This window comes from Martes martes, assembly GCF_963455335.1.
Source record: "Martes martes genome assembly, chromosome: 10".
Lineage (NCBI taxonomy): Eukaryota > Metazoa > Chordata > Mammalia > Carnivora > Mustelidae > Martes > Martes martes.
This window is the reverse complement of record NC_137898.1, coordinates 10166787-10179995: the sequence shown is the minus strand read 5'-3', so window position 1 is coordinate 10179995 and position 13209 is coordinate 10166787. Positions and strand designations below refer to the sequence as shown.

Below are 13209 nucleotides of genomic sequence, written 5' to 3'. Positions count from 1 at the left end.
GTCTCTTACCGCCAGAGCGCGGAGTACCCGGATGAGGGCGCGCCGTCGGGGGTCATTGTGAAGCGGCAGCTGCTACGGAGGTGGCGGTGCGGGCGTGAGCGGGTGGGGGAGGTGCGCGGATACCCCCTCCGGTGTCGGAGCCGACCTTCGCCCAGTCCACGCCCTTCGCCCATCCACAGACCCTGTCTTCGCCCCCTTCCATTTCTCTGGGAGCTCTCGGGGCTGTTCTCCCTTTTGGAACCGGAAGTACTGCAGAGGTCTAGAGGGGGAGGGGGTAACAACAATTTGTGCACCTCCCAGACTAGAACCGAGGTCCCGACCCGCCTCTCCTTAGCACCCCCAGTTCATCCAAACTCAGTCGGTACCCTCACCTGACCCTACAGTGATTGATCACCCCGCCTCACTTCGAAGGACACCAGGAGGCTCGCCTGTCCCGTTTAGACTATGTTTTATTTTTCAGACGTTGAAGGGCCCGCTGGGCCACTTGCCCAGCATTATTCGTGCCCCTGTTTATGTATAAATTCTGACCTCAAACACAAACCCAGGATTTCCTGGGTGGGACCGTTAATGGCCCAGGAAAGCAACCTCCAATTTCCAGGCCACTCCCCCCAGAGAGGCTTTGCAAGGAATAAGGGAAAGCCTCGTGGCTTGGAGTAGCTTCAGAATGCCAGAGAAGGCAGCGCCCCGTTTTACAGATGAGGAAACTGAGGTTCAAGGGAACTGGTTTACCTAAGATCCCCCAGTAGGTTGCAGGCAGAGCCAGGTGGCAACCCTAGTATGGATACTTATTCTTGCAGACACATAGCATAAAAGCCTGGATGACCCCAAGAGACCTCTGACCTAGGGGGAGCTAAAACGTGATTGTAGTTTACCTGTATAGTTTCCCACACCAAGGGCTCTGCCTGACTTGGGAGGCCCAGACTTATCAGGAGAACGAACACAGGCTTTGTGGAAAGAGTAGGTGTGGGTTTGAGTTCTGGCTCTTACTGATATGACCTTGGACAAAGCACTAGAGCTCTCTGAGTCTGGTTCCCAGAAGTAAAATGGGGTCACAGACTCAGCTGCCTCCTTGATGGTGTGGTGCCAAAACCAAGTGTGTGAAGATCTTCGTAAACTAACTCACAGCACATGATGCCCACGTGAGAGATGAAGTTACTCTGTGGGTAACTGCCCCTTGGTGAGGAGGTGGGGTGCATAAAGGCAGCCCTGCGCCCAACATAGATTGATCTGTCTTCTAGCAGCCAAGTGCAGGTGTGAACCTTGGTCAGTCCCATGCACTTCTCCATCCCCAGTGCACGTACTAGAGTTTGGACTTGGATCAAAGTCTGGGGCAGCTTCCTCATTACTAGGCCCGTGGAAGCGTGATTGTGCCACAAGGCTGCCGGTGCCTCCAGCAGCCCATACCGTTCACCCCTTCTGCAGGTGCCGCTGCCATTGTCACTGTGCTTGGACCCCGCTAGCACCCACAGGATTGCCCATCCTCCAGCGGCTCAGTGCAAAGGTGTGAAGTCTGCGTGCTTCAGAGTCTCCCCACCATGGTGAGTCCCATGAGGGCTGGGGCAGAGGAAGGACACTGTGGTCTTGGAGCAGTGGGGGTGCCAACCCTAGGCGTGCTGGAATTCCTTACACCCTGACGAAGAGACACTGCTGCCTCTTGAGGTTAAGAGAGAGAGTCATCCTTCCTCTGAGGGCCTGATCCCTGCTTCCCTCCATTTCCCAGCTGGTCGCAGCCGGACCCAGGGCTGTAGCCCCTGAGTCCCTGCAGGACCCATCTGGCCCTGGTCTCAGTCGTACATTTAGATCAGGAAATTATTGGTTAGATGTTCTTTAATAGACACTGTACCAGGAGCCCTGAGGGATCTGATGTCTGTTCCTGAGCCTGCGACAAATGTGGGCTGGTCGCAGAGGTGGGATCTGCACTGTGGGAAGCTCGGCATAACCCCGGGGGGCATCGCTCCAGGCCCACTCTAGAAAGAGATCTGAACCAAAGCAGGCCTTGGGCAGACTTGGGTTCAAATTTCAGCCTGTCACCAACCACAGACCTTCTTACAAGAGACTTGATTTCTCTGAGCTTTTTTTTCCTTCTTATCTGCAATGTGAGGCAGATTAAGGCCCAGCCTCCAAGTGTCTGCGAGGTGTTAATCAGACCAGAATCCTGGGGGCCTCACTCAGTGCCTGATCAACTGCCTTTCCTTTTCCATCCTCTCGGGCTGCTGGGAACCAGGGTTGGCACTGGTGTCCGAGCCCCTCCTTTGGCTCTGGGTCAGAAGTGGTTGCAAATCCCAGGCAAGGCTGTCAGAGATGGCGGTTGGGGTGGGGTGGGGGGGGGGTTCATTCTTGGAGGGTGGTGGCACTGGAGGCTGGGCTTGAAGTTGAGACCAACTCACAATTTCTTTGCATATTCCAGTCCCCAGAGGACTCTGAGAGCCACAAGCACATGCCCTTACTAGGGCAAGACCTCTGCCAGTCTCAACCTCCCTTCAGCCCCTGGGGAGAGCAGCATGATAGGGCTAAAATGGAACCGTCTTTGGAGTCAGGCCGACCTGGAGACTTGCTGGCTGTGTGACCTTGGGCAAAGTCATTAAACTATGCTCAAATAAAACATGCTCAAAAAGCGCCTGGACCCTGGGCCTGGCTCTCAGTCACTATTTGGAAACAGAACCCATAAAAGCGTTATCATTCTGCTTGCTTCCTGCTGACCTGGGCTGCTCTCCTTAGCCCAGAGAAGATGGCTTGGCTTTGGCGCTTGCCCAGGTCCAAGAAAGGCCAGAATTTGCTCAGGGGAACCAGGTGCCTGCAGGTTTCGGGTAGGAACCTCCTGGAAATGAGCCTTGATGGAACCTGGCTTGGCAGCAGCTGCCCAGGGCCACCAGGCGGCGCTGGGAGCCTGCCATCTGGGTCCTCATTGGGCTCCAGTCTCTCCTTCTTTGTGACAGAGGCAGAAGCTGGCACCCGCTTTTCAGAGCCTGCTTGAGAAAGGGAGTAACTGCCTTGTGTTCAGTTCTTAAATCTACAATAGGCATATACTCTGGTTTATTAAGGCTCTGATTTGCTGAGGAAGACAAAGTTCAGAACAACAAGGTGTCTTTCCTGAGTTCTCACAGCTGGTCAGAGGCGGACGGGATTTAAGCCCAAGAGCTCATGACCGTGACTGCAGAACTCAAAGCCATTGACATGCTAGCCCCCACGCTGTCTACTTCTGCCTGCACCCCGTGTCCACTCAACCCTGCCCTCAGGCCAGCTGCCCTAGACCCTCCCACCAGAGGTTCCCCACGGCCAGGTTCTACCTCCCGCTTGTGAGGAACTGCCCACCTCTTCCTGGTCACTGGTTGCTTAAGTTGTTCTAACTTGCTTCCTGCCCTGGCCACTGTCCGAGTTCACATCTCCAGACCCTGGTGTGTACTCTCCCTCGGCCTGGAACACTCTCGTCCTTTTTCCCTTCCCCCATGTCCCTCACACTCTTTACTTCCCTAACTCCTCCTCCTCCTTCACAAAGACTCCCAGGATCCACTGAGGAGGCAAGCGCATTCCTCTCGTGTAGCACCTCCCACAGCATGTGGAGATGATCTTTTTGTTTCCGTCAAGGGTAGGAGCAGCATTCTGTCTGGATGAGCACTGGGCACACCGAGAGGCTCAGGAAATGTTTGTCTGGCACCAGAGCAAAGGAGTGTAGGGCCTCTCTGATGCCTTCTCCTGGCACAGGAGCCTCAGCCTGGGGCTTTTCCCCCCTTGACAGAAGAAGGTTTTGGGGCCCTAATTTTATTTAATTCTAGACTCAGGACTCCGGTTCCCTTCTTTGGTCTACATTGAAGCTCTTTTTCTAGATAAATTTAAGCCATAGTCCAAAACAGTTCATAAATTTTGCCCTTAATCAATAGTCCCAAATTAAGTGAACTCACAGAAATATCCGCCTGAGAAAGTCATGCTCAATTCAAGATACTGCCGTGGCCCTGGAGTCCATATGGCTAAGGGGTCTCCAGCATAGCGGTGTGGCTGGGCGGGATGGGAGTGTCCCTGCCAACCGCACCTGGAACTTCCTCCCGGCTCCTCTCTTGCAGACCTCCAAGAAGCTGGTGAACACGGTGGCAGGCTGTGCCGACGATGCCCTGGCTGGTCTGGTGGCCTGCAACCCCAGCCTGCAGCTCCTACACGGCCACCGCGTGGCCCTCCGTTCCGACCTGGACAGCCTCAAGGGCCGGGTGGCACTGCTGTCAGGTGGGGGGTCTGGCCATGAGCCTGCCCATGCCGGTGAGTAGTCTGGGACAGAGGTGTGAGGGGCAGGTGCTGGGCAGAGTGGTTGGGGGCTCCAGGAGATCCTCAGTGCTGCTAGGAGGTTTAGGACATAGCCTAGGTCGCGTCCTGGTTCCCACTGTCTCAGTCCCTTAGGCTGTGACTTAGGGCTAGTCATGGCCTTTCTCTGGGCCTCAGTCTCTACGTTTTATGGGCCAAACAATCTCTCGGCTCCTTCCAGCTCTGAGAGTCAGTGATTTTGTGACTCCTGGCTCTCCAGGCCTCCCTGAGCCCTCCCCCTCCTCCATGAAGCCTTTCTGACTTTTCTAAGCTAGAGTAGTATCCCTCTTCGGAATTCCCACCCCGCATTTGCACATACATCGCGGATAGCCCTGGAATGTTTCCCGCTCAGTGCCAGGCATGTGAGCTCTCAAGAACTCCTGGGGGGCCACGGACCTGGCTTTGTATCCTGTGTTCCTTTCCTGTCTCCCTTGGCAAATCCATCCATCCACTAAGCACCCTTCATGGGCACCTTTCACCATCTGGCACTGTTTGGGGCATGAAGGATATAACCTTGAGCCAGAAAAACAAGGTGCCTGCCCTCACAGAGCTTCTTTTCTCATTTGGGGAGACGTAATCAGGTAAATGTATAAGTGAGGGAGAACCTTCCAGAGCATGTTAAGTGAAGTAGCAAAGACAAAAGAGTGGGAACACAGAACAGGGAGTCACTGGGTGCGGGGTGACGATTGCCTCCGTTGGGAAGTCAGGGAAGGCCTCTCCAAGGAGACCGCTCCCAAGGAGGGCGACCCCGGTGCTCTTCCAGCACCAGGTACACAGAAGGGCTCACCAAACCATGACACCCAGCAGCGTGGGAAGGCCCGGGGACCGCAGGCACAGGTCCCCAGCCAGCATCTGCTCTGTCTCCAGGTTTCATAGGGAAGGGGATGCTGACGGGGGTCATCGCAGGAGCCGTGTTCACCTCCCCAGCAGTGGGCAGCATCCTGGCAGCTATCAGGGCAGTGGCTCAGGCGGGCACAGGTAAGCCTGGCAGGCGGGAGGGGCTGCTGTGGTGAGGGCAGGCGCTGATGGGGCCCTGCTGGCTGCTTCTGCAGTGGGGACCCTCCTCATCGTGAAGAACTACACTGGGGATCGGCTCAACTTCGGCCTGGCCCGGGAGCAGGCCCGGGCTGAGGGCATCCCCGTGGAGATGGTGGTCATTGGGGACGACAGCGCTTTCACCGTCCTGAAGAAGGCGGGCAGGCGGGGACTCTGCGGCACAGTGCTCATTCACAAGGTGAGATTTCCCACCCGGACACTGGCTGGCTGGCCGGCTCCCCGCAACCCCCAGCCTTCTCTTTCCACGCAGCATCAGGGACCTGGACCTTTTCAGCCAGCCCACCTCCCTGCCCCAGGAAGCCACTCTTTCCCCAGTGTTCCCTGATCCCCTCAACTCCCTAAGCCCAGAATCTAAGTGTTTTCCTAGACCGTTCCCTCTACGTCCCCTACACTCAGCCAGTTGCCCTGTCCTCATTGTCCGACTCCTGAATTGCCCCCACGATGTACGTGCCTCTCAGAGCCCTGCCCCTCCTGTCCTGGCCTTGGGTCAGTGCCCGTGTGCTCCTGCCCAGCTGGCTGCAGCTGCTGCTCGCGGGGCCCCCCGCCTGCCTCCTGCCTGCCCCTCCAGCATGTTCCCCACGCTGCCCCAGAGGTGCCTTTCAAAAATGCGTATCTGACCAAGTCGTCCGCCTGCTGAAAGCCCTCTGGGGCTTCAAGAGTCAGTCTAAGCTCCATGGTCAGGTGGCCACCGCGCTCTCACCTCTCCTCCCTGACTTTCTAAGTTAATCTGTCGTCATGCGTCTTGGGCTCCGTTAACGCCAATTCATCGCATTCCTGGGCTGCGGGTCCCTTCTGGGGCTTTGCTGAAGCTTCATCTAAGGCTGTGAAAATCCTTTCACTGCCCAACCTCTTCTGGACCTAGCTAACTCCTGCAATTCTGTACGGCCACCTCCGATGTCCCTCCTGGGTGGAGGCTCCCCTCCTCGGTGCTCCCATGGCATCCCGCTGTGACGGTCCGCCTCGCATTCACTGTTCAGTCTGCAGGCGTCTGTTTCCCCAGATTCCGATCCCTCCGAGGCAAGGACTGTCACTCGGTCAGCTTTTTTTCTTCTTAGCACACACTGAGTGCTTGGCAAAAACGCAGTGGGTGGGTGTGTGCGTGAGTAGGGAGAGACAGCCACAGCGTATATGCCGTGGAGAACCAGCTCTAGGCTAGTCCCAGGAAACTGGCTACCAACTAGCTGTGTGACATTGGACCAGTCATGTCCCTTCTTTGGGCTCATTTCTCTATTTGCGAAGTCCCTTCTGGCTCCCACAGACTGGGGTTCTTGAAGATTCCAGGCAAGTGCCCTGCCCTAAATATGGCAGGCCGGGCTGATGTGGTAGTACCGAGATGCCTTCTTCCAACTAGAAACCCAGCCCCAGCCTGTCTCCTCCCCGACAGCCATACACTGACTGCTTCCTCTTATCTGTGTGGGTGCAGGTGGCAGGTGCCCTAGCTGAGGCGGGTGTGGGGCTGGAGGAAATCACAAAGCGTGTGAGCGCGGTCGCCCAGGCCATGGGTGAGTGCTGGCCCAGGGATTTGGAAGGGGAAGGTGGGAGGTCCAGGCTGACCTTGGGACTGACTAGGTGCAGGTTCCCTGTGACTTTCCAGGTGATTCCCCAGGGGCAAAGGGAAGGTCTCCCTGGGGCAGTTCCTGGGGACTGGTAGCCTTGGGTCCCCAGACTGGGTTTCTCCTTCCCCACTGAGGTGACCAGTGTGGCAGCCAGGCTCAGTGAAGAGGCTGCGGTGGGTTGGGCCCCCCGAGGCGTGGCTGCTGCCTGCCGCCTGACGCCAAGAACAAAACACTTACCTTTTCCACACCTCACTTCTGGCAGGGACCCTGGGAGTGAGCTTGTCCTCCTGCAGCGTCCCTGGCTCCAGACCCACCTTTGAGCTTGCCCCAGATGAGGTGGAGCTGGGCCTGGGTAAGTTTGGGGCCACCCCCTCCCTGGCCCTGCCTGTGCCCTGGGGTTTGCCCACATCTTATGCCCTGGGAGCTGGTGCCAAAGAGGTCTTAGGTTTTTTTAGGCTTTTTTTTTTTAAGTTGATGTATTTAAGTAATCTGTACACCCAATGTGGGGCTCATACTCACACCCCTGAGATCAAGAGTCACATGTTCTGACTGAGCCAGCCAGGCGCCCCAATATTAGTATTTCTAAGCAGGCGCTTGGATCTCTTCTGGCCCAGCCTGTCTGGTCTCTTCACCTGCTTTGCCGTCCATACCCGGACTCTGGCCACAGGGGCTCTGTGCCCCACCTACCTCCTTGCCTTTGCTCACGCCCTTTCTGGGTCCCTGGGCCCCTGCCAGAATGCAGCCCTCCTTTCATCGGCGGTTCAGAGGCCACCCAGCTCCCTTCTTCCTCCCCCGCCCAACCCCGTGTTTCCAAAGTGATGGAGACAGGCCTCATGTGGCCTCGCTGTGATTGCCTCCAGTTAAAGCTACTTAGCTAGTTAAGAGTTAAGTAAGGCTGTCTCCACCGCCCAGCCGTAAGCTCCCAGAGAGTGGAGACTGTGTATTTTGCATTATTCTGTGTATCACTCCTTGACACTCCTCACATCCGCAGTGCCTAGCTAGTGCTGAGCACTTTGTAAATGCTCGAGAAAAACATGATCAGTGAGTCCCCAGGCCCTGAGTGGGTCAGCAGTGACCGAGTCTGTCCACAGGGATCCACGGGGAAGCTGGTGTGCGTCGGATAAAGGTAAGCGGACTTCCGGGCCCAGGCTGGTCTAAGACCGAGGCCTTCCAGCAAAGCTCACTGCTCTTGCTCTGACAGATGGCAAGTGCCGACGAGATTGTGACACTCATGCTGGACCACATGACAGCTTCCTCCAACGTGTCCCGTGTGCCTGTGCAGACCGGTGAGGAGCTATCACGCTGTCTCCCAGCCTTTCCTCCTCCTCTGGGCAGGCGGCCTGGAGAGTCTCATGTGGGGGTCGCATCTGCCCACAGGCTCCTCAGTGGTGCTGATGGTCAACAACCTCGGTGGCTTGTCATTCCTGGAACTGGGCATCATAGCCGATGCTGCTGTCCGCGCTCTAGGTGAGCCTCACACTGGAAGGGGACTTCCCCAACCCCTGGAGCTCCTTTCCCTGTAGCCCTTTGAAGCTGGACAGAAGAAAAGGAGCCACGGTGGGGTCTTGTGATGGTCCAGAGCAGGGCCTTTGCGGGCAGACGAGCCTGAGTCGGACCATCACTGCCAGCTGACTGCTGTGTGCCGTGAGCCTCTGCCCTTGTCTGTGAAGAGGGGGCAATGATAGTTCCTGCCTTTCTGGGTTGTCGTGAGGATTACGTGAGATTAAACATACATTATCACACCTAGCGCAGGCCTGGCACCCAGCAGGAACTCAGGAAAGGAGACTTGTAATTACCTATCTTCCCCATAGAGGAGGCACTGCCAGGGAATTGGGTAATTTGGGGCATCCTTGAGGGATGGCTGGAGGGATTCTGGCCATCTCCCTACTAACCTCCTGGCTTCCAAAATCCTTGTTTTCCTGGTTCTTTCTCTGATGCTCTGGGGACAAGTGCCCATCCTCCGCCTCTTGCCTCATGGGCTTCCTGCTCTGTATTGCAGAGGGCCGCGGGGTGAAGATCGCCCGTGCCCTGGTGGGCACCTTCATGTCAGCCCTGGAGATGCCTGGCATCTCTCTCACCCTTCTGCTGGTGGATGAGCCTCTCCTGAAACTGATCGGTGAGACCCAGAAGCTGGGGTCATCCAAGCCAGGCATCCTTGTGGCCCGAAGGAGCCACGGGGGAGTTAGGGACGACACCCCATCAGGGCTGACCATGACCCCTGTAGAGGCACCCTCTGTAGAGATATTCCAGCCTTCAGCTGTCGCTTGAGGAGTTGGGATCACGATCCTCCCCAGGGACCCTCCACACTTCCCTTGTATACAGCAGGCACTCGGTACTTGCTTGTCGATACTGTGAGAGCCAGACACCAGGTGGGGAATCCAGGTCCCACTTGATCCCTGTCTGGCTGACCCATGTCTACGAGTCATCCTGCTGTCCCTAGATGCTGAAACCACCGCGTCAGCCTGGCCTAACGTGGCCAAGGTCCCCGTGACCGGGCGGAAGCGGAGCCGGGCAGCCCCTGCTGAGCCTCCGGAGGCCCCTGTTTCCACCACAGCAGGAGGTACCAAGCCCTGCCGGTGGGGAGGGAGGCCCGGGGCTTCCACCTGTGGGTGTGGGACGGGTGGGGGCTCTTGAACCCACATCTCCCACACCCGTCGGGGTGGGTTGTGAAAGGGTTGGGTGGGCCTCTGCGCCACTGTCCTCCATCTCCAGGTTTGACCTCGAAGCGGGTGGTGCTGGTGCTGGAGCGAGTGTGCGCCACCCTCCTGGGCCTGGAGGAGCACCTGAATGCCCTGGACCGCGCTGCCGGCGACGGGGACTGCGGCACCACCCACAGCCGTGCTGCCAGAGGTGGGCACGGGGTCCCGTTGGGGTCAGGAGTGGGGCTACTGTGGGATGTGGGTCTGAGGGGCGCCTGGGTCAGTCAGTTAAGTGTCTTGCCTTCGGCTCAGGTCATGATCCCAGGGTCCTGGGATGGAGCCCCACGTCGGGCTCCCTGCTCGGCAGGAGGCCTGCTTCTCCCTCTGCCTGCTGCTCCCCCTGCTTATGCTCTCAGTCAAATGAATAAATAAAATCTTTTTAAAAATTAAAAAAACAAAAAACAAAAAAAAAAAAAAAATTAAAAAAACAAACAAACATGGGTTCTGAGATTTGGGCACTTTTTGAACCGGAACAACTTCAAAACCACGGCAAGTGTTCATAATAGAATGGCCAACATTTGCCAGGAGAGATCATTCACAGAACCTGGCATCCTTTCCCCTCTTTCCTAAGAAGGGCTCTTCTAACACTATAAACGTAGAAGGGTTGTTATTGCAAAATAAAATGTAATCTTTTTAATATTTTTTACATTTATTTTGAGAGAAAGTGAGTCAGGGAAGGGGCAGAGGGAGAGAGAAACCCAAGCGGACTCCACACTGAGTGTTGGAGCCGGACACAGAGCCCCAGCCCCTGACGCTGAGATCATGACCTGATCTGAAACAAGAGTCAGGTGCTCAACTGCCCAGACCCCCCAAATGTAATCTCTTTTTAAAAATTTATGTATGTACGTAGGTACGTGTACGTACCCCAAAATCAAGAGTCGCTTCTACTGAGCCAGCCGGGCGGCCCCAAATGTCATGTTTTACAGTGAATAATGACTTCAGGTTCAAGAGAAACTCCTACAGTTGTCCTTATTTTTTTTAGCTTGAGGGAGACTAATGAAAAGCTCTTAATTATCCAGCATAGTTGGGGCAAAAATCAGGGCTCCCCCGGGCCTGGCACAGCTCTAGCTGCTCCTCCGAATACAACAGTGAGCAAAGCAGATAAAACTCCCTGCCCTCGGGGCTCGTGTACCTGTTCGGCTGGAGGAGGCACACAGTCAGCGGGGACAATCAGCAAAACATAGAGGATGGAGGTGTGCAGGGCTGAAGAGGAGAAATGAAGCTGGGAAGTGAGGCTTGCAAGGTCAGGATGGGGGTGTCCGGGGCAGGCCTCACTTTCTGAGTGCTGGCCAAGGTTCTTGTCCGTCCCCGTTTCCCAGCCCTCCCCAGACTGCACCCAGGATGGAGAAAGGGAGCTTTGGGAATCTCCTAGGTTGGTCCCTTCGGCCTCTGCTAGGGGCCGGGCCTTCCGCCTGGCAGTGAGGCCTGGGTTGCTAGGTTGGGGCGCAAGCAGATGGGAGGGAGGGCCTCTGAATTCTTCATTTTTCTCTTTCTGCAGCCATCCAAGGGTGGCTAAAGGAGGGTCCACCCCCTGCCAGCCCTACCCAGCTACTCTCCAAATTGTCCCTCCTGCTCCTGGAGAAGATGGGAGGCTCATCTGGGGCGGTGAGTGCCAGCAGCCCCTGGGACCAAAGGGCTGACCCAGAGGGATCCCAGGTTGGCTGAGGCCCACGCCAGCCCCCTGTGCTCAGCATTCTGGTCCTCCCCAGCTTTATGGCCTGTTCCTGACCGCGGCGGCTCAGCCACTCAAGGTCAAGACAGACCTGCCAGCCTGGTCTGCTGCCATGGATGCCGGCCTGGAGGCCATGCGGAAGTGAGCCAGAGCCCCATGCCTTCGACCAGGGGCGGGCTGGGGGCAGTGGATGGTGTCACCTGCTCCCAGCCCGCCCTGTCTCCATCCCACAGGGAGTCCCCGAGGGGAGTCTTAACTCATCCTCTTTCCCTGCCAGGTACGGGAAGGCTGCTCCAGGGGACAGGACAATGGTGTGTATTCGGCCCCGCCCCTCCCTCTTTGTGGTGGAACAGAAGCCTCAAAGGCCACCCTCAGTGGCAGGGCCTGTCCTTACTCCCCTCTCCCTCACCTTGCCCAGCTGGATTCCCTGTGGGCAGCAGGACAGGAGCTCCAAGCCTGGAAGAGCCCAGGAGCCAATCTGTTCCAGGTTTTGACCAAAGCAGTCCAGGTGAGCAAGCAAGTTAATACCTTTGCTGGACCTGCTTCCTCCTCCAAACATGGAAAGCATTGTCTGTGTCAGAGAGTTGCTGTGAGGCTCGAGATAGGAGGAGCCCCAGGGCGTCTAGGACACAGCAAGCCCTCAGTAGATGGTGGCCTCTGGCCCTGCTAGAGGTAGGAGAGGTGACCTCTTCACCCCAAGGACAGTACTCAGGGTGCTGGAAGGGCTGGGACAGGAGGGTGTAGGGTCCGTGGGGGAAGGAGGCCTGCTGGCTTGTCCTTGAACCTGCTCCCACACTCCCACCCAGAGTGCAGAAGCTGCAGCCGAGGCCACCAAGAACATGGAAGCTGGAGCGGGAAGAGCCAGTTACATCAGCTCCGCTCGGCTGGATCAGCCCGACCCTGGGGCAGTGGCAGCCGCGGCTGTCCTCCGCGCCATCCTGGAGGCCTTGCAGAGCCCGGGTGTGTGAGGACATCCTGGGCCTTGGTGCCTCTCACTGCTGGGCAGAGGTGGCCACTGTCGCTTCCTCCTGTCTTCCAGCTGTTACCCTCCCTCACCCTTTGCCCCCAGGGCCTTTCCTGGGTTCAGCAGGGAACCTCTACCAGCCATGAAATTTCCTACGGGAAGTGCAGGGCAAGTGGGTCGGGTGGGACTTTGGCCCTGCCTTTTCCCTTTTTCGGGGAGATAGAATTCTGTCCCTGCCCCCAGCCACCTTAGGGCCGTCGCAATAGGCACTTTCCTCGGGTGGTACCAAGGCCTTTAACTGGCCATGCTAACTCGATTGTAAGGCTCCTTGGGAAAGGCCTTCTGACCTTGAGAGAGTATAGAAAGCAAATGAATTAAAAACCACATTGAGGGGGGGCCTGGGTGGCTCAGTGGGTTAAAGCCTCTGCCTTTGGCTCAGGTCATGATCCCAGAGTCCTGGGATCAAGCCCCGCATCAGGCTTTCTGCATAGCAGGGAACCTTCCCCAACCCCCCACCCCCACCCCCCACCCCCCGCCTCTCTGCCTACTTGTGATCTCTGTCAAATAAATAAATCTTTCAAAAAAAAAAAAAAAAAAACCACCACACATTGAAACAACAGCTCCTGCTTCTGCCGAGGGAACTTTTTCCAGGTGTGAACCAGTGGGCCCACTGATGCCCCAGGCACTAAGGCTTCAGCCCCTGGTCAAAATGATCCCCACCCCTCCCCTACCACCTGAGACCCAAGGGCAGGGTCCGCTGGGCTCTTTCACCATTCCTGTTTTCCAGTACACACGCCACACCTGAAAGCCGTGCTTTTCTCAGCAATTAAGTTAAACAGAATTCACATATTCTTAGGGATCCAGACGGGCAAATGGGACACCCAAAGAAATCACCTTCTAAAGCTCAGTGGTTGAACGGAAACTGCACCCAAGCCAAGCAGGTCTCCTGAGAGCCCTCGCTGATGGCACACG

The 13209-nt window shown here is 56.7% G+C and overlaps 1 protein-coding gene across 3 annotated transcripts; it reads left to right on the top strand.

Moving 5' to 3' along the window:
- Positions 1-20: 20 nt before the first annotated feature.
- TKFC (triokinase and FMN cyclase) lies at positions 21-12835 on the top strand. Of its 3 annotated transcripts, none has more exons than XM_080815271.1 (18): positions 21-80; positions 1423-1538; positions 4059-4248; positions 5158-5268; positions 5343-5524; positions 6770-6848; positions 7165-7254; positions 7994-8028; positions 8104-8188; positions 8280-8369; positions 8902-9018; positions 9343-9462; positions 9615-9752; positions 11100-11206; positions 11311-11414; positions 11551-11584; positions 11692-11781; positions 12080-12835. In XM_080815271.1, the coding sequence occupies exons 2-18, from the start codon at positions 1536-1538 to the stop codon at positions 12239-12241; spliced, it is 1737 nt and encodes a 578-aa protein (XP_080671397.1). In that variant the 5' UTR covers positions 21-80; positions 1423-1535; the 3' UTR covers positions 12242-12835. The 3 variants fall into 3 exon arrangements, with proteins under 3 accessions (XP_080671397.1, XP_080671398.1, XP_080671396.1); XM_080815272.1 differs by having other exon boundaries at positions 40-111; XM_080815270.1 differs by lacking the exon at positions 21-80 and having other exon boundaries at positions 1370-1538.
- The last annotated feature ends 374 nt before the right edge of the window (positions 12836-13209 follow it).

What these genes read in the sequence shown, in the direction of transcription:
- TKFC (XM_080815271.1), top strand. An exon ending in CTGGTGTGCGTCGGATAAAG is followed by an intron (nt 8,029 to 8,103) that starts GTAAGCGGACTT and finishes TTGCTCTGACAG; the next exon opens with ATGGCAAGTGCCGACGAGAT. An exon ending in CCACAGCCGTGCTGCCAGAG is followed by an intron (nt 9,753 to 11,099) that starts GTGGGCACGGGG and finishes CTCTTTCTGCAG; the next exon opens with CCATCCAAGGGTGGCTAAAG.